The following is an 18,973-nucleotide window of genomic DNA, read 5'->3' on the forward strand; positions in this document are numbered from 1 at the left end:
CATGCATTCTTTCCCACATCAGCCCATAACAGCTGACAGGAGTTTATTATCATGGATAATAAAATCTACAGTACAGACCAAAAGTTTGGACACACTTCCCCATTTGTTTGAATGAGAAGGTGTGTCCAAACTTTTGGTCTGTACTCTATATAATGATAAAAACTATATTTGATTGTTTACGTTTGCAGTTTGCACGTGTGTAATTGCATGCTCATTGCTGACTACTACACATACATGTACAACAGATGTTGGAAACCTATTTGCACGATTATGTACATACTTTATTTGCAGCTCCATTTTTATTTGCATACTTATATTTTTACTTAGTTTATACTTCCATTGTATTATTTCTGCCTTTTAAAATTACCTCACAGTGTTTTGTTATGTATCTATTTTATATGTAGTCTTTGAATTGTTTTCATTGTGGGCAGCTAAGAAAAATTTTCATGTACATGGAAAGATGTTTCCATATTATGCACATGACAATAAACTTTGATCTTGAATAGAAAAAAAAACATTACCAAGGAACACAGACAGATACAAAGTAGTGATGAAACATGAATCTGACATTTAGAAAAATACCTTCAAAGGCAATTAATGGCTAAAAATTGATATAAAACGGATACGATTTGATATTTAAAAAAAAAACCTCTAATGTGAACAAGGAACGTGTCAAGGGTGAATCATGAGCAATGAGCATGAAATTAAGCAAGAAAAAATACCAACTGAACATAAAGAGATTCAAAAATGACCAAAAAAACAGCCAAAGTGAAACAAAGGCCTTTTATATGATACAAAATGAGAACTAAACTGATCAAAAACCAAATCAGGCAAATTAAATGGAAATTAGCTGTTGTAGCTCAGGAAGCAAAGGTTGTCCTTTAGTGATCAACAAAACAGCCCATTACCTGAAACTCTGTTCATAAATGCAAATTAGATTCATAGATACACAAAACAACCAGACATTTTGTGTGTGTAGTTTGTGCATGTTTTTCGTCAGGCTCTTGGATAGTGAAGGGCTTCTCCGTGTCTGTGGGACCTCTGTTTCAAAATCAACCAACGGAAAATACATATGTTTAATTGTTTAACTACTGAACAATCAATAATCAAATAAGCAAATGTGCAACGAGTGTTAATACATGTAAAACTGATACATAAATATCAACAAGTAGATGTACACATTTCTACTGTAGTGCAAAGGTCTATTTGGATGATCTGTTACATGTAAATGCATTTAAGACCTCTAAAATACATCTCAAATACACAAAGACCAAACTCAAAAGGAAGAGCCGAAGACAGCTGACATTTTCACATATGCTTGTAAACTTGTGAAGATAATTCAGCCATCTGTCCATGGAAAGAAAATGCATACTGGCCAGGTCAAACTGTAGGTTAGTAGCCTTTCAAGGCCTGAACATACTTTTATTATTTCACTCAGAATTTGTCTAAAGAAATTAAACACAATCCATTTCTATAATAAGATGCCAACTTCATAATGAATGGTTAGACAGAACATTTGCACAAAACCACAGACAATTTGTGCTGCAGTTGTGACGCTCAGTTTGCAATATCCAATGGACATCATCATCTCATTGTGGATCAATTTCATGATCCACTGCTATCAAAAGAGCTGTCAGTGACCATCGCAACAGAGCAGGAAGTTAAACACCCTGATTTTTTTGCATAGCAAATGGGTCTGCACTCTAAAGCAATACCCAAATAGGGCTCTCAGACAGAGGAGCCTATGGACTGTGAATCCTTTAACCAACAAGCACGTCGTACCTGAACAAAGCTGTAAGTGTCAAAGTGCAGAGATCAATAACTGCTAACGTTGATGTGACATGCAGTGGCAAAGCACAAGGAAATATCCTGTTAACAAGTTCATTGCCATAGAGGATCATCAGTGCTCTTTGTTCTCAGTAGTGAAGCAGCTCTCATAAAGATGATAGTTAAATGTTGACCGAATATAAAAAACTAAAACCCCTGTGCTCCTTACAGTAAGGAATCAAGTTCTGTCTTATTTTAATGTGATCTGTAAATGAGTTTGCAAGTGTTTTTTGTAAATTAGTTGGCAAATAAAACTTATAAATGTCTAAGTTTGAGAATAAACACAAGAATACATTTTAATTTTAATTGTGAATTAAAAAGTCATCATGGCTCTTTAAAAAAAAATAATTATAGAAATGATATTCCTAAAAAAAACATGATTAAAAATATATTATTTATTATATGGGTCTATAATGTACTCGTACATGACAGTTACTCTCTGGAAGTTAAAAGGTGAATGACCAAGAAACACTTCTAGATCAATAGTGGTTCAACACACACACGCACAAAGAAGATAACATTGCTTTCTGTGCCACCCCTAAAATATTTTCTGGCTCTGTCACTGTCATATATCCTGAAAGTGTGGATCTGACCAAATCTGTAAATCATTAATATTGTAGATTTAATAGCCGTAATCAATTTATTTTTATTTATTTATTTATTTTTTTTTGTAGTTCTTTTTTTTTTTAATTGAACATACAATAACACAGTATCATAACATTTTCTCGTAAGGACATTAATACATTTTAAACATGAAGTGGAATGTTGTCATCAAGTATAAGCCATGTACCAAATATAAATATATATATATATATATATATATATATATATATATATATATATATATATATACATATATACATACATATATAAATACATACATACATATATACATACATACATACATATATATGTAGAAATGAAACAAAACAAACAAAAAGGGGTTGTTATTTTAAAAGTAAAAACATTTGCATATATTTTCAAAATCAGGCAAAACAAAAACCATAACAAAATAGGAGCAAGGTCTGAGGCATGAATCACAAAAGCAAAAAACAAGATATGTCGTCACAAATCTTTTTAGCCATTTTGCTGGAATCAATTTTTTTGAGGGACAAAAAGAACAATTTAAAATCATTTAAAAACCAATCAAAGGAGGGTTTACCATTTCTCCATTTACAGCAGTGAATATGATATTTACCCATGAGAACTGTAATCAATTTAACTATGCCCAGAGCAGTCAAATGTGGTTTGTATGTACTAAAAAGAATCCCACCAAACAATAGGTGCTGTCATTAAATTTGCATCTGATTACAAAAAAGCTCATTCCTGCAGATCTTGTCCAAACACATGGAAACAAATTAGTCTGTCTGTCTGGGGTGTTGCATGCCTGACATCTTGACTTGATCCCCTTCTGACTCAAATGGAGGCAGCAGTTCAATAACAAGTTTCCACTCCTGCGCTTTTGAACTAATCTTTGTGTATTGAGTTGGACTTTGGTGTTTCTGAAAGCTGACAGGAAGCACGCTTTCCTCCAAACTGTGTGGGCTACTTCAGCAATGGGGGAACATGCTTTCAAGAGATTTTTTTTTTCATACTATACATTCAATGAAAAAACATTAACTCAGTTGTCCTACAGAAACATTTCTAAACCCTTTGAACTTCTACTACCCTGTTGAGAAAATTTCCGTTCAGACAGTTTCCGACTGCCTTTTCTTTGAAAGCTACCGGTCCATTAATGCTTCATCCATCCCAAAGCGGATAAATGTTTTCTCTGCATATGTGTATTGAGTCGTCGGCCTCCATTAAAAGCCCTTTCAGCGGCGCTGCTGCCGTAGCAGCGTCCCAGGTGTGACGGCTTCACACCTCGGCGGCCCCGCAGACGTCTGAAGCGGCTGCGAGGCCGCGGCAGTGCCAGCCGGCAGCGATGGCTGCCCCATTCACACGTCCTCCCGGCCACCTTTGATCGGGCCAGGATTTAAAGTCCAGCAACAGGACCGGGCCCTCAGACTCAGTTGCTGTTGCTTGGAGAGAAGGAGAAGACATGTCGGCGCTTCACGGGAAAATGCGCGTCGGGGATCTGAATCATTTCCAGATGTTCCACGAGGTTTCTCCGCAGATGAGCAGCAGTTCAGGTTGGTGGCCTGCAAGATTGCAGCTGGGGGTTGTGCGTAATTTACGCACCAGGGCTGGTGTAGCGCAGGAGCCAAAAAAAAAAAGCCTCAAAACTTCTAAACTGAATAAATTTTTTTTTATTTTATATGAAAAAACAAAATGCTTTGATTTAAAGTTTAAAGTGCTTTAATAGCATTTAACTTGCATGACTGTACAGACAACCATACTAGTAACTGAAATAGCCTCCTATGCTCTGTATGTCCACATCAGCCCAGATGTAATATAGCCTACAGGTGAAGAATATGGTGTAAAAGTTAATTTATTTCAATAATTCAACTAGAATATGGTGTAAAAGTTAACTTATTTCAATAATTCAACTAGAATATGGTGTAAAAGTTAACTTATTTCAATAATTCAACTAGAATATGGTGTAAAAGTTAACTTATTTCAATAATTCAACTAGAATATGGTGTAAAAGTTCATTTATTTCAATAATTCAACTAGAATATGGTGTAAAAGTTAATGAAAATACGGTACAAATCGTGTCTCGTATTAGTTCAATACGGGACGCAACATTTTTTTCTCAAATAAAGGACAATTCCGTATTTTACGGGACGGGTGGCAACCAGGTGTAACCTCGTCTTGTCTCTTTGGTTTCAGAGTTCGGAGCCTCAGATGTTACAAACTACTTTAACTCCGCACACTCGGTCCCGAGGACGGACAAGTGCGTGGCCATACTCACCCACAGGAGGAAGAGGACCAACTTCACCCAGCAGCAGATTGAGGTGCTGGAGAAAGTTTACTCCGACACTAAATATCCTGATATCTACCTACGAGAGCGACTAGAGGCGCTGACTGGGCTGCCCGAGTCCAGGATTCAGGTAGGGAGCTTTAAAAAAATACCACCTTTTGGTTGTTGATGGGCACAACCCTATTTTAAAATGTTCAACATCATATATGTGATTAAACATGAATCAGTAAAATGTATTTTGTCTTTTACATTTTGTTTTAGGTTTGGTTTCAGAACAGAAGGGCCAAATCAAGGCGCCAAGTTGGCTCATCAGTGTCCATGAAGGTATCCAACATGGCAACTGATGCTCCATTTGGCCAAAATTCGAGCAGAATGGGTGCTGAGAAAAGTAATTATTCACATTTATTCTCTTTCCCCTTTCAAAAGACAAATTTTCATGAAAGCCATGTTTTTTTTTTCCTCATTGTGGGAAAGCCAGGAAAAAAAAAAGTGCAAAATTTCTACAAAACTTTCATTTCATAATTTACTTAATGTTTTCTTTTTCCTTTCAGTGTATCACCATGGTCACAACCCTGAGTCGCATGGTTTAGGAAGTTATGGACTGGAGGATAGTTTTAGGCCTACAATCCAGCAAAGCAATGAGAATCTCCAGAGGACCAGTGTTTCAACCAAAGCTGGCAGCTACGGACACACATCTTCATCCTGCATCTATGAGGAGAAGGCAGCCGGAGTCACAGCTGAGCAGATACAGCAACACACACCCAGCATAACCACCTCCAGCTGTGGTGTCCATCCCTATCCCAACAAGAATGAGCGCCAGGCTAAAACGGAAGCCAAGATCTCAGCCACCGAGGGTCCAAAAGTCCTGGTGGAGTACGACAATTTCCCACCAAATAAAACAATTGGACCAGAGATGAGGGTTGTGATCCCTCCTATCCCAACCCAGAATAACTTCAACAGGTCCTCACCAAAAGATAATGGCTATCACCTGCAGTATCCTCAGCTGATGGCTACTGGAGAGGGGTTCAATCACTTTTCTCCAATTCATTCCACAGAAGGACAGGATCTCACCGACTCTGATTCTGACTGGGAAAACGAGGCAATGGCTGGCTTTCGTGGCTTTATGTGAAGTGTAAAAAAAAAAAAAAAGCTAATGATTATAAATATATTATACATGTATCATAAGACAACATTCTGTATTTATTGTTAAAAAAAATGTAATAAAAATATTGTACACAAAATTAAACAAACTTAACTGGAATGATTTGTGAATAAAAATGGGAATACTGTTGAAATATGTTTAATATAAAACAAGGGAAAAATTTATGTACAACTGCCCTGAGGCACTTGAATTTACAACTTTACAAAATTGGGAGGAGAAAAAAATATATAGAAAAGAATGGTTGACTTGAAAATTACAGGGTTACAGTTTTGCAGGCTTTAAGTTGGGGTTACAGCAGCAGCCATGCCAATGTGGAAATGCTACGATCTTAGAGAGTAAAAGGCATTGACCCTCCCCGAGTTCTCCTTTATATATATATTTATATATATTATTACAAAAGAAAATCAAAAATCTCTTTAGTGCACACAAACGTACAAAAGTCATTTCTCAATACACAGCAGAAATGTTAACAATAGTTCTAATAAATCATATTGTACAGTTATCTACAGTTATTTTTCAAACATTCTTGAGCTTCCTCTGTGCTCAACAGTGGAGCAGAACTTAACACTTAAAAAGGAAAATGTTCTTGAAAGCTAAATATTGTTTCTCAAATATACACACTTGCACTAAAATAAATAAATAAGAACTATAAAAAACTGGTAGAATCAATGTTTGGCACGTGAAACCAATAAATAACAATCAGAGTTTGGAGATGTGGATTGTAGCAATAGCGTAAGACTGTTCATCAGGCTTGTGATGAGTTGGTTGCACAAACATTTCTAGACCATAAATCGGGTGGGTAAAAAACCATGACATTCTCCCCCACTTTATTAACCTCAGGAATCTGGGCAGAAGTCCATCCAAATTCAGAATGTATCATGTTGATCCTCGACAAAAATGAGTCTTCTTTTTTTTTTTTAAATCTAAACATTTCAAGTGATAAGACCGTTTGTGTGGGGAAGGGATGATACAAGTGCTCAAACTGCATTGGTGTTGTTGGCAGAGAATGCGTGCAGATTTCCCAGCTGACTCAGACCGCTCTGGATGTGTGCCACATGGATCTCAACATTATTCTGAAAGCAACTGAAAACAAGGGAGAGAGAGACTTATTCAAGTTGGTTTATTTAACAAGGATTGTAGAAGTATATGGTAATGTTCTTGTTCCGCTTGTATGGATGGAAGTGTAGGAGAGTCGTTAACCTGAGGTTGGAGGGATCAATCGATGCCTTGATGTCATTAAGTGAGTCTGTTAGGGATTTAAACTCAAATGAATTCAAATCGCCTCCATCTGCCAGACACTGAAACAAATCCAGAGACTAGTAAATTACAGATAAGAAACTTATGGGTGCACCTGAGACCTAACGAAGTGCTGGAGAAAACACTGATAATGTGTGTAAATAGTGAGTGCACCCAGAGTCGTTCTGACATACGTTTAAGGAACTTGTGAGCAGAAAAACAAGCAGACTTAAGTCCTCTACCTTTATCTGTAGGAGTAGAGCTGTGAGGCGGGTGATGAGGTTTGTGATGGTGGGATCTGTTACGCTCTGCTGTCCGTCCCACTGGGAGTTGCTCAGCTGCACCATCTGCTGGGCCTGCTCTTCACAACGCCGCCGCAGCTCCGTGGGATGGTCGGCTGGAACCATACCTTGATCTGGGGCAAGCTGGAATAATAAACATTTGTGATTAACACAACTCACTGCAATAACTAAAACATTTTTAAAACCATATACAAAGAAAAAACATTGTATTTTATTATAAAAAAAATATTAGCTATAAGCAGTGTACTTGCAGTAATGGTGTGCATGATTAAAATCAATCTTTTGACTTACTTCACAGCAGAATTGTTGAACTTCATGTAGCACCTTGTTCAGATCTTTATTAAGCTGTTCCAGCTCCAGCACGATGGTAGCATATCGCTTCTGAAAGTCTAGGTCAATTGGCAACGAGTATGACTTCTGAATACACACACAAAAAAGAAGTGAAGTTACGGTTTATGTATGCATCTGAGAAGTATAAAGCTCCCTGAGTAACTGAAGATTGTACCAGTTTCTCAGCTTCTGTGTTCATTTCTTTCAGGTGCTTGATGTGCTCTTTCTTGATCATGAGGATTTTAGATAGCCTTGTCTGGAAAAAAGAACAAACAAAACAAAAAAATAATTTGTTGTTACAAGTGTTTAAGTTTGGGACTTTTGACATTCTATTTGAAAGCAGGTACTTACAACTTGGACCAAGAATTTAACAGGAAATCCTCCAAGTGTCTCTCCTTCAGCACCAGGCAGCTTGTTCCTCCATGGTGACTGGTTCATAAGAGGATCATTGTCCTGTTATTTAAAAAAAAACAAAAACACCACAGTAATTTATCTTTATAAGAGATTAGAAGAAAACATTTATTAATTTATCATTTTACTTAAGACTTATTTTGTATTACAAGCATCCAATAAATGTTATTTTATTTGTTTGAACTTGTTTGTTCAAACAAATGCACTCATTGTTTCCTTGACCTTTTTTTAAGATATAATTTAATTTTATCTAGCATAGCTGAAATAGAAAAACGTATTAGTACTAGACCAGGCACTTACACGCTTCACGTGATAATCCCAGCAGTACCTGCCACTCATAAATAACTATATAGCCATATTTATTGGTCCAATAATACGCCTTTTCTCACTGTCAAAAAGGTTCAAAGAATGATTTGCTGCAACATATTTTCATCTTTTATGCCAGGGGTATTCAACTAGATTCGGCCGGGGGCCACATCTGCAAAAGGACTGTATGGAGAGAGCCGCACAATTTGAAAATGTGGGGGTTTTCAAAATGTATTTTGCACTCAAAGACGAAGACTTATGTAAATATAATACATTTGTATTATACATTTGAATATATCTAGTTTACATATGAATTATGTATTAATTGTCTCCAGATTTAGTCATTGTGAATGTTAAATATAATATTCAGATAAAGAAATATTTTTTTGAATGCAAGTTCATTTTGAAACCATGCATTGTGCAAACTTAATGAAATTGATATTGACCTACTTTTAATAAAACACTCCATAATGACAAAGCACCACTTTCCACCAAGATTTCCTTATTTGAATATTATATTAAGCATTGAGCACAACCATTTTAGTCCATAGTAGCCAGTTATAAAAATATTATAATTTTTTTTTTTCTTGTTTTTCTTTTTCAACAAACACCCCCTTTTTTAAAATATGACCAGGGGCCACATAAAAGCTCCTGGCGGGCCGCATGTGGCCCGCGGGCCGCCAATTGAATATCCCTGTTTTATGCCATTTAATTGGATTTTAAGTTGTACATGGCTGGTGAAACAATCAGTGAATTTGTTTTAGAAAAAACAAAAAGCTAAGTTTTAGACAACTTTTTAAAAACTTAATTTTAATGTGCGAAATTAAGATAATTCGAGTTTGGCGATTAGACTCAAAGCACACAACAACCACATTGATTGCAGTACTTGGTTAGGCTAATAGGCTTAAACATAAAATCTGGACCTTTAAGTTTTACCTTATCTCTCTGGATAACTACTTGCAGCTAAAGTGGTTGTTTGAGAAGTTAATCCTACTTGCATTCAAACCAAATTTAAAATCAACAGTGATCCTAATTTGCAATCATTTGCATGAAGGCAAATGTGACAGGACAGTATGTGCATCTCTGATTAGATGCAGGTTTACAGTACCAAGTGAACAGGAGTAGTAGCGGACGGGTAGGGCCCTCTCGGTGGAGTCATGAGGTTCTGCATGTAGCGTGTTGACCGATGTTTCTGGGCGAAGGCTGAGATGGGCATGGTCTCATTGGGCTCATTGCTCTGGAAAGACAGTCATATATTTTTAAAAAAAGTATTTGATCACTCATTTAAAAAAATGTTTACATCTCAAAAACAGTTATAACGCATTCCTAGCATGTTGATAGGCTTACCAACACTTCATAATCCGGCACAGTGTGAGTTCCCAGACCATTGCGGTCAAAGGTGACACGATAAGTGGCAGCACTGGTGTCGACTGCGTCTATCTGTCCTGTGAACAGCCCATCGTGGACACCTCGGAGTCGAGCTGTTGCACAAAAGAGGAAACTAGATTTATTTTCCTTTATTTGTATTCAACATTATACTCAAAGTTTTAGAAATAGGAAATGAAAAGGTGCCTGCATCATTCCTACTGTAAGTATTTCAACTTCCATAATCAGTGCAACAAATCAATTTTATATTTTTGACCACCACCACCAATTTCCTTGATATCCTTCACCCAAACCCCCATCGTCATTGTTCCCCTAGAAACTATAGAAATATTTTTTTCTTCCCTTCCCTGTAAATATAGTATTTATTCAAATATGTATAGTTTTAATCAGCTGCATCACTCACCAAAAAAAGATTCCTGTGGGATGTCCCCACTCTATTGGATTTGAATTTCTGTATTTGGTCATTGGGCAACTTCACTGACCACAAACCCAAGATAACATTTGTCGTAAAATACTATGCTCCTCGTCATTGTCATCAGGTTTGAAGCAGTCGTGAACTTTCAGCGCTCTTTTCTTCGTGTATGTGTTATTTCTTTTTGTTTTGGTTTTTTGCACAATAGTTGTCCTTATCTCCTTGATTCACTGTGACCGGAAAAGTCGGATAAACCATTCAGGAAAAGATCGGGAACTAGCAGTCGCGGGAGGTACTGCACCGAAATGGAGTGACGGAGAAGTCCGAAGGGTTCACGACGGCGTCACAGTGACGGCGTACGCACGGCGTCGATTTGACGCAGAACCATAATTCAGGCTTTATAATGTGAAAAATAGGGTAATCTCTGTGATGAATTCTATTACAATGATCACAACCTACTGACAATATCTGCTCAAAATGATGATTGCATATCATTGTACTTACCAGTGACTTTGGTTCCAATGATGAGAGGCAAAGGGATTTCATCAGGGAGGTCTTTGCAGTTTGAGACATCAGACAGTTTTCTCTGCTGCAGCAGCCGCATTTTCTGCCGCTTCTGTCTCAGAGCTGTTCTCTCTTCAACAAAGAACGCTGACGAACACCTGCATGGGACAAGATTGCTTCCGTTTGTTTCTACACGTCACGTTTACAGTGAAACACTTATAAAAAAACTAAAGAAAAATTAAAATGGTCATCACTAATTATTGTACGCTTTCAATTGTACAATAATTAGTCTGCACCGTGTTTTTTTTCCTTAACTCTCTTTCTCACAAAATGTTCTTTTACAGATTACAGCGTACCGTCGAGGTTTTCCCATCAATCTCCTGATTGTTCCCCACTCCACTCTTGTCAGTTTTCTTGTTTTCAAGTTGGGGAAAGATTCTTTGAGGCACAGGCAGAATTCATTGTCACCCTCAAAAAGAGGTCTGGAAGAACACAGGGTGTTTTCAAGAGTGAAATAAATCAACCAAAATGTAAAGTTCAAGCAACTTAATTAAATCGTGTTTTTCTTTCTAAACATCCAGATACCTTAAACATAATTTGAGACCACGTCTTACTCTAACAATATCAAAATTAAGTAACGATAAAGTAGATGTATCAGGTTTGAATAAAATTATAAGTATTGAGTGCACTGTCAGTACTTATAATAGCAGAACTCAAAGCTTGAGCAAAAATCATTTTTTACTCAGATTCCTTTATAAGTACACATTTGTTTTCCTCTGAGTTCAAAAACTTTACCTGTCAATGTTGGAATAGAACCATTCATATATGCACCATTTGTGAGCTTTGGGTAGTTTAAGAAGGTTTCTTAATCTCAGCCCTATTTTCTGTGATGCTTTCTTGTCTGGTGTCACGACATTAGAAAATTTCTGCAAAGACAAGCACAAAAAATCATCAAAAGCCATTCCACATTGTGATGACCCACCCTGTCTTAACAGGGTGTTCTGTTCATGTGCAGGAGGAGGGGACCAGCCTGCATGGGTGTGCCTAGAGCAGGAGGCACACCTGACTCCAATCAGGCCCAATATTTAAGCAGGCTGGTCAGGGCCATTTGGCCTCTCTCCCCTGCTCAGTAAGCATGGTTTTCTTTTTTGGTTGCTTTGAGTTTGTTTGTCTTTAGTTTTCTGCACTTGCACATACACTACACTTACACACATCCACACCTGCCATACACCACTGATCAAACTGATGACTCACACCTCACCTTACCTGTTTGATTGATTTAATTATAAATAAATATATTGTTTTGAACATTTATCCCTGTGTGTCGTCTCCCATTTTTGTCATGACGAAGTCAGTTCATGACAAGATGGGGGCTCGTCACTTTTAGTTAAGTTTACTGGTAGATTTGGGTTGTTACTTGCTTGTTTTTCTATCAATTGTTTGGTAAACTTAAGCTTTGTTTGTGTTCTGTGGAACAGATTGGTTTGGGAGACACACATAGGTTTTGTAAGTATGGGAGGGGGGAGAGCATTAGGAACTCATTCTTTCACTGCAGGTTTATAAAGTTTATAAAGTGCTTTAGTCCTTGGGGCTCCAGGTGCCACCACTGCAGAAAAATTTCTACAAAAACTTCTGAAGTAGCAGCTATCAAGAGGTTCCCAGTTCCAGCAACAAAAAAGGATTTGATGCGTTTTTTGGGAATGATAGGCTACTACAGAAGTTTTTGTAGAAATTTTTCTGCAGTGGTGGCACCTCTTACTGATCTTCTGAAGTCCAAAGTAAAGTTCATCTGGTCAGATGAGACTCACGCTGCTTTTGAAAATGTAAAAGCTCTTCTGTGTTCTTCACCTGTTTTGGCAGCACCACAATTTGATAAAGTCTTTTCGTTGCAGGTAGATGCCAGTCATGTGGGTGCGGGAGCAGTCTTGTTACAAGCTGATGTTAACGGGGTGGAGAAACCATTAGGTTTCTTTTCGAAAAAGTTTAATTCCTATCAGGTAAATTATTCAGTCATTGAAAAAGAGGCCTTAGCCTTAGTATGGGGATTACAGCATTTTGATGTGTATATTAACACTGGGAGTTCTCTGGTGGTATACACAGATCATAACCCCCTTACTTTTCTGCGTTCTTTACAGAACCCAAATCAGCGGTTAATGAGATGGGCATTATTCCTGCAGCCATACAATTTGGACATTCGGCACATTAACAACATAGAGATATGTGCATGCTGGCAAACAAATAATTACCTTAACAAACCGTATGTGTTTTACTCTGAAATGTAGCTGTGTGGACATCAATGTCCACAAATTATAAGAAACATGTTAAATGGGAATTATATCAAATCATTTTTGTAGCAGCAGAGGGTGTATAGGTTAATGCAGTGTTTCCCAACCCTGGTCCTCGAGGCACCCCTATCCTGCATCTTTTAGATGTTTCCCTGCACCAACACACCTGATTCTAATTAATGGTCCTAATTAGCTTGTCACCAAGGTCTGCACAACTCTGTTGATGACACAGGTACTTTTATCACGGTGTGCTGAAGCATGGGAGCACATAAAACATGCAGGACAGGGGGGGCTCGAGGACCAGGGTTGGGAAACACTGGGTTAATGTACACAAGTGTCCAGAACATCTTCATGGTTAACGTAGTGTTACTTATCAGATATCAACTCTCAACCATTTCCAAATCCTTCTCCCTCTATATAAATATGGCTTTTAGGGATGTATGATATCTCTGGGACCAATGAATTGTTTAGGATGGATGATAACTGAAATTTAAACAAGATGACAACTGATAATTTACTGTTTATGCATAATATTGTAAACTTGGGATGTTTCACATCAACATAGTCAAGTGGTAGAAACAAAAATCTACTGTGATTAAACTAAGTCATAATCACAATATCTTGAAGGATGCACACAAATTTACTGTTTTTTCATTTTCAGGTATTTTACAATTAACAAAGAAATACATCTTTTCAATTTTTAGTGTGTGAGTATGTGATGGTGTTTGTATAGTTTAAGTCAAATGATTTTAAAAAGTATAATAAATGCATGTTGACATATGTCAACCAAACAAAAAAAATATCTGGCAGACTCAGGACATGCCTGGGTCCTGCTGGCAAGGCGCAGTGTAATAGATAATATAATATATAGTGCGACAACGACCATTTTAAAAAGATGCTATCTGCTTGCATGCAATTTTATTAATCTATCCAAGGTATTTATCAGGCTGAAATGTTGACTTGTAATTGATATGTATGATAAATATTGTACATCTTTTCAAATTATCAGTCAATATGGAAGGAAGTTAAGTCCTTTTTAATGGTCTGACAAATTAATTAAAATCAAGATGCAATAAAGTAATGAAAATGGTGAAATTGCTCACTGGCAGGAAGCAACTTTTTAAAAAACAAAAGAAGAAGAGAAAAAAAAAAGGGGGGGGGCTGTGTTGCACTCATTTACCATGGCTAACTGGCAGGACCCAAGCATGACCCCGTGTCACCCTGACAGGAAGTAAGCACTAACAACACCACCACCAGAGCTAACAACAACAACACCACCAGAGCTAACAACAACACCACCACCAGAGCTAACAACAACAACACCACCAGAGCTAACAACACCACCACCATAGCTAACAACAACAACACCACCAGAGCTAACAACAACAACACCAGAGCCAACACACCAGTGTGGCGATTTCTCTTGGTTCCAGTGAAGGAAAATTCCTCTGCTGGCTGCAAAGTCTGTTTAGCAAGGATTCCTGGATGAGAGAAGATGGCAGGTCTTATCTCTCACCTGAAAGATCATCTCACCTGAAAGGTTGAGATGCTTCTATGTTTTGTGGATTGACATATATCAGTACAGTTGTTTGACATTTGAAAAACATCTGACTTAAACTACAAAGATACATATCCACATGCACAAAAGGTTGAACAGATGTCATGCTTTGTTACTCATAAAATCCTTGAATATCAATTTTGTTATCTGCCTTATTTTTTTTTTCGTTTTAATTTTGTGATTTGACATATTGGTACATTTGATTTACTGAATTCATATGTAAAATGTTTCAATTATAAGTGTCTCTTGCTGTTTCTTTTTTGTTTTTCTGCTTTTATACTTTGGCCAGAGTTACTACATTTCTTTTTGATCCGTGCATTTTGTCTTTTTATGCTTCCGAATATACAAACTGCGGTCAATGTGAAGATTATCCATTCATGCATTTTCTATACCCAGTGTATCCTATACAGGGTCATGAGGTTCTGCTGGAGCCTATACCATCTCATTACAGGCGAAAGGGCAGGACAATATGAAGATTATAGCAAATATAAAAATGTGAATTTCTCAGTTATTAGTATCAGTCATGCAGAAGCAGTTAATTATCAGTCATATTCACATGATAACATCTTACAACTACATTCTGTCAAACTAATATAAAGTTATAATGTTGTATTGGTTAATTTTTTTTTAATATTCTACACCTCTATTTTATAAAGTTAAGTTTTCACCTGTGGTGTAGTTGTGACCCTCTGGCTCCGCCGAGGTGATCTGGAAGGGGGACGCTGCTGGGGCGATTCATCATCATCCCGAAACGAACGACTCCTCTTTGAACTCCGTGTGGGCTGAAGGAACAAACGTATGCTTTTTATGGTAAAACTTTAAATGACTTAAGTGTCTGTATTAATCACCTTACTAAATCTGTATTTAATGTCTATATTTAGCATTCAAGATATTAAAATGCATGTTACGTGCAGACATTCTGCACTTATTCCTCAGGTGTCAATTGTTGGAGCTAATTGGGAAGTCCTGCAGTCCTCTGATTACCAAGCAACATCCAAAGCAGCTCACTTGTGAGACTGTGATGAAGAAAGAGGGCTCACTTAAAGGGGACCTATTATGAAAAACGTGTTTTTTCTTACTTTAACATATATAAAGTGGTCTCCCCTCAGCCTGCCAACTCAGAGAAGGAGGAAAGCAACCAAATTCTGCAGTGTCTGTACAGCCGCCCGGATGAGCCATCCAGTTTGATGTGGCTTCTACGAGCCGTTCAGATTCTGCGCCCGTCGTTATGCAACGACGGGCGCGATTTCCATAGGTTGGCCTCCGATGCGTGAAACCACGCCCACAACTAACTCCGCCAACCGGAGCTTCCGCCATTTTTTCGTAGCGGTGTATGGCGTCATTCGCGTCAGTCAGCCAATCAGCACAGAGCCTCATTATCATAGCCTCCCCACCCACTCAGAATCCCGCATAGATAATGCAGTTAGAGAATGGGAAGATAAAGACATGGCTCAGAGGCTGAATTTCTAATTTATTTAGAAAAAACAATCAAAAGCTTGTTTTTAAGACATTCAAGGCCTGTTTAAAATAGGTATTAGATGCCATAATAGGTCCCCTTTAAACATTGCTCTATGCCATCTGGTGCTCCCTGTCTTGACTGTGCTGGATGCTGCTCTGAGCCTGGGGTACCCTATACATTCTTACCCTTAGAATATACTAGGTTTAGCACACTAGTATGGAGCTAGAACAGTCTCAAAAGTCACAAATGCCCACGCCAATTCACAAATGCACAGGACAATAGTCAAAAATACACAGAACAAGAGTCACCAATGCCCAGCTCCATACACAAGGTGCAGCGGTTGGTGCAGCGGTTGGTGCCACCAACTGTATCTGTTTTTGCACATCTCTTTTTAGATCAGTTAATTAGGTATTTTGTCATTTGATTTTTCCATAAGTGGTTTGTGGGTAGTTAGGCACTGTTTTGTTCTGTTTATTTCATTTATTTGGCACAACCATTTGTCCCTTCCTCTCCCACAGGTAAAAGGAGCTAAAATCCTCTTCAAAACTTTCAATAAACATAATCTTATCATGTTGTCTTCATTCCTTTGTTATTGGTATGTTGCACCCCCTTGGGTGTTATAACATGCACCATATACATAATTTCCAAAACCAACTATAATGATGTTTCTTACTGTGTCCATTGTGACAGAGGTATGCCGTCCCCTGGTGTTGTGAGCTCTTGTGAAGCTGTTCTTTTCATTCAGAGTGTTGGACAAACTGCCCTCTGTAAAATAATGAATGGATTTGTACATAATGTCAGAACACAAGACGCAAAAGCCTAGTTGTCATTTGTCAAATAAATATGGTTAAGAAAAAATATATAAACAAGTATTCTAATTCAATTCAAATTTTATTTATATAGCGTCTATTACAACAAAAGTTGTCTCTAGACGCTTTCCAGAGGCCCATACCCAGAACATGACCCCCGAGCAGTTATTACATAAACATTGACAGGTAAAAACTCCCCTAGTGGGAGAAAAACCTTAAGCCAAACAGTGGCAAGGAAAAACTCCCCTTTAGGAGGGAAGAAACTTTGATCAGGACCAGGCTCATAAGGGGGGACAATCCTGTCGAGGGCCAGACTGGGGGTCGGGGACGTCAACAGCACAGCATTATGTCAATATGTCAGCATATTCTGACAATATTTCCACTGTACCTTGGACTGCATCTTTGACAAAGTATATCACTGCAGGTCCAAAACGTCCCATTATAAATAAATGTCCCAATTCTAATCTGGTAATGACTTAAAATTATTTACAACTTTTAAAAAGTAACTTAGAGCATATTTGATTAATCATAAATACATTATAAAGAATAAATGTACAATTCAAAATAATAAATCAGGCATACAATAACTGAGTAGTTAAATTGTTTGTTGTTTTTTTTTGCATAGTAGAGGGGATAAAAAAATTAGTTAATCTTAAAACAGACCTTTCAGACTGACAAGTGCCTCAGCTGAGGAACCTGGAGAACACAAAACACGGAGCATGAAACTAGTATCAAGACAACAATGCACAAAAGCTGCTGAAAATAATCAAAAAGCAAGTTCTGTAACATTATTCAATTCAATTAACACTTTATTAAAGACACATCTCGAGAAGAGGTCCATCGTACCATAAAAAATATATACATATAACATACACGCTATAAAAGACAAAAACCTCTGATATAAAAGACAACAAAAACCACAAAACAGAAGAATTAATCCCCAGCAGCTCCTGGTGAATAAGACAGAGTTCTGATCAGTGACAGCAGGTGGACGAGTGTGAGGCCTCAAGTTTGAGCTGTCAAGTCAGACAGATAGTACCAAACACACCCTGCCTGAAGTTACAACACAATTACGTTAACCACGTTCAGATATAACAATTGCAGACAATAATAACCAAATAACTTATTTAATCTTTACCAGTTTGTCAAAAAAGATACTCAGGACTAACGAATACTAAACAGAAAGACATTGACACGGAAAGCTTTAAAAAGGGGGGGGAGCATATATAAGGGGTAGCTGGTAGAAAGCCAGGCTGTGCTGGTCCTTGTGTTATTGTTGCTCACACCGTGGGGTCAGCAGCCTTATCTGGCGGTGTTGTTTCCCACCGACATAAAGTAACTTGTTCAACTCCGTTAGCTCCGCCTAGCCGCCGTGCTAACGGGCTAGCTGGCTCACACTGGACCGGCGTCTCTTTACGTCTAAAAACGCCGTATAAAGTCCCCTAAAAACCACGACCGGCCATCAAACCGCCGGCAATGTCGTGTCCGCTCAGATTTACTCTGATAAGTAGTGGAGTGGCGGTGGTTGTGCGGACGGGAAGCCTGTTAAGATCGTGTTGTTACTCACTCTCGTCTAACAGCTGGTCCATCTCCGCCATCTTGAACGAGCCGCGCCGCTTTTTCAAAGACGTTGTCAAGGTGCATTGTGGGTCGGGAGTGTGTCTGGAGGGGGATTTGAGCATTAAAATCTACATAAAACTTCCCTTAACGCCGCTCCGAGACCCGCTGAGAGTCATTTAGCCGTCAAAATATGAAGTTTACTCCGTATGAATGCAGCTTTTTCACAGTCAATTCTGCCAGCAATGACTGGAAACGTGTTTGATATCTAAAACTAGATTCACGTCTATTGTCCTTTGTGTGTAGGGGTTGTCAACTCCCTGAAAAATAAATAAATAAGGGACACCTCATCGATTGCCTTCACCTTTCCTGGCGTGGTGAATTTTTTTAGACCCTTTTTTGTGAGTGTGTAGGAGTTTTGGGAACAAAAGAGCTGAAGAACGCCTTTTTGTGGACGAAGTAAAACTTGTGTTTATTTCGGCCTCTCGTTACAACAACCCGTAACCACGGTAACAGAACACCAACTGAAACGTCATCGTCATCATTAATAACGGTTAGATTCTTGC

General features: G+C 38.0%; 2 protein-coding genes across 2 annotated transcripts; one reads left to right on the plus strand and one right to left on the minus strand.

The window, feature by feature from the left end:
* The first annotated feature begins 3,843 nt into the window (after positions 1–3,843).
* On the plus strand, positions 3,844–5,819 carry mixl1 (Mix paired-like homeobox). Its single transcript, XM_061707274.1, has 4 exons — positions 3,844–3,959; positions 4,600–4,820; positions 4,952–5,078; positions 5,242–5,819. Exons 1-4 carry the CDS (start codon positions 3,869–3,871, stop codon positions 5,817–5,819), a joined length of 1,017 nt encoding a protein of 338 aa, XP_061563258.1. The 5' UTR covers positions 3,844–3,868.
* A 161-nt stretch (positions 5,820–5,980) lies between these two features.
* lin9 (lin-9 DREAM MuvB core complex component) lies at positions 5,981–18,469 on the minus strand. Its single transcript, XM_061746428.1, has 15 exons — positions 18,418–18,469; positions 17,514–17,546; positions 16,715–16,806; positions 15,251–15,364; positions 11,535–11,665; positions 11,096–11,221; positions 10,740–10,897; positions 9,785–9,918; positions 9,546–9,674; positions 8,072–8,173; positions 7,896–7,976; positions 7,682–7,807; positions 7,331–7,513; positions 7,053–7,150; positions 5,981–6,935 (listed from the first exon to the last, which is right to left on the minus strand). The coding sequence occupies exons 1-15, from the start codon at positions 18,446–18,448 to the stop codon at positions 6,830–6,832; spliced, it is 1,644 nt and encodes a 547-aa protein (XP_061602412.1). The 5' UTR covers positions 18,449–18,469; the 3' UTR covers positions 5,981–6,829.
* Between the last annotated feature and the right edge of the window lie 504 nt (positions 18,470–18,973).

Source organism: Cololabis saira, chromosome 18 (assembly GCF_033807715.1).
Source record: "Cololabis saira isolate AMF1-May2022 chromosome 18, fColSai1.1, whole genome shotgun sequence".
Taxonomy (NCBI): Eukaryota; Metazoa; Chordata; class Actinopteri; order Beloniformes; family Belonidae; genus Cololabis; species Cololabis saira.

Bases quoted from the DNA above. Each gene is read 5' to 3' on its own strand.
- mixl1 (XM_061707274.1), top strand. From the start codon at position 3,869: ATGTCGGCGCTTCACGGGAAAATGCGCGTCGGGGATCTGAATCATTTC. The intron at 4,821-4,951 runs GTAGGGAGCTTT...ATTTTGTTTTAG, and splicing joins TGCCCGAGTCCAGGATTCAG to GTTTGGTTTCAGAACAGAAG. The intron at 5,079-5,241 runs GTAATTATTCAC...TTTTCCTTTCAG, and splicing joins CAGAATGGGTGCTGAGAAAA to TGTATCACCATGGTCACAAC.
- lin9 (XM_061746428.1), bottom strand. From the start codon at position 18,448: ATGGCGGAGATGGACCAGCTGTTAGACGAGA. The intron at 16,807-17,513 runs GTCTGTTTTAAG...ATTATTTTACAG, and splicing joins GGCACTTGTCAGTCTGAAAG to AGGGCAGTTTGTCCAACACT. The intron at 7,514-7,681 runs GTAAGTCAAAAG...TTATTATTCCAG, and splicing joins TTCAACAATTCTGCTGTGAA to CTTGCCCCAGATCAAGGTAT.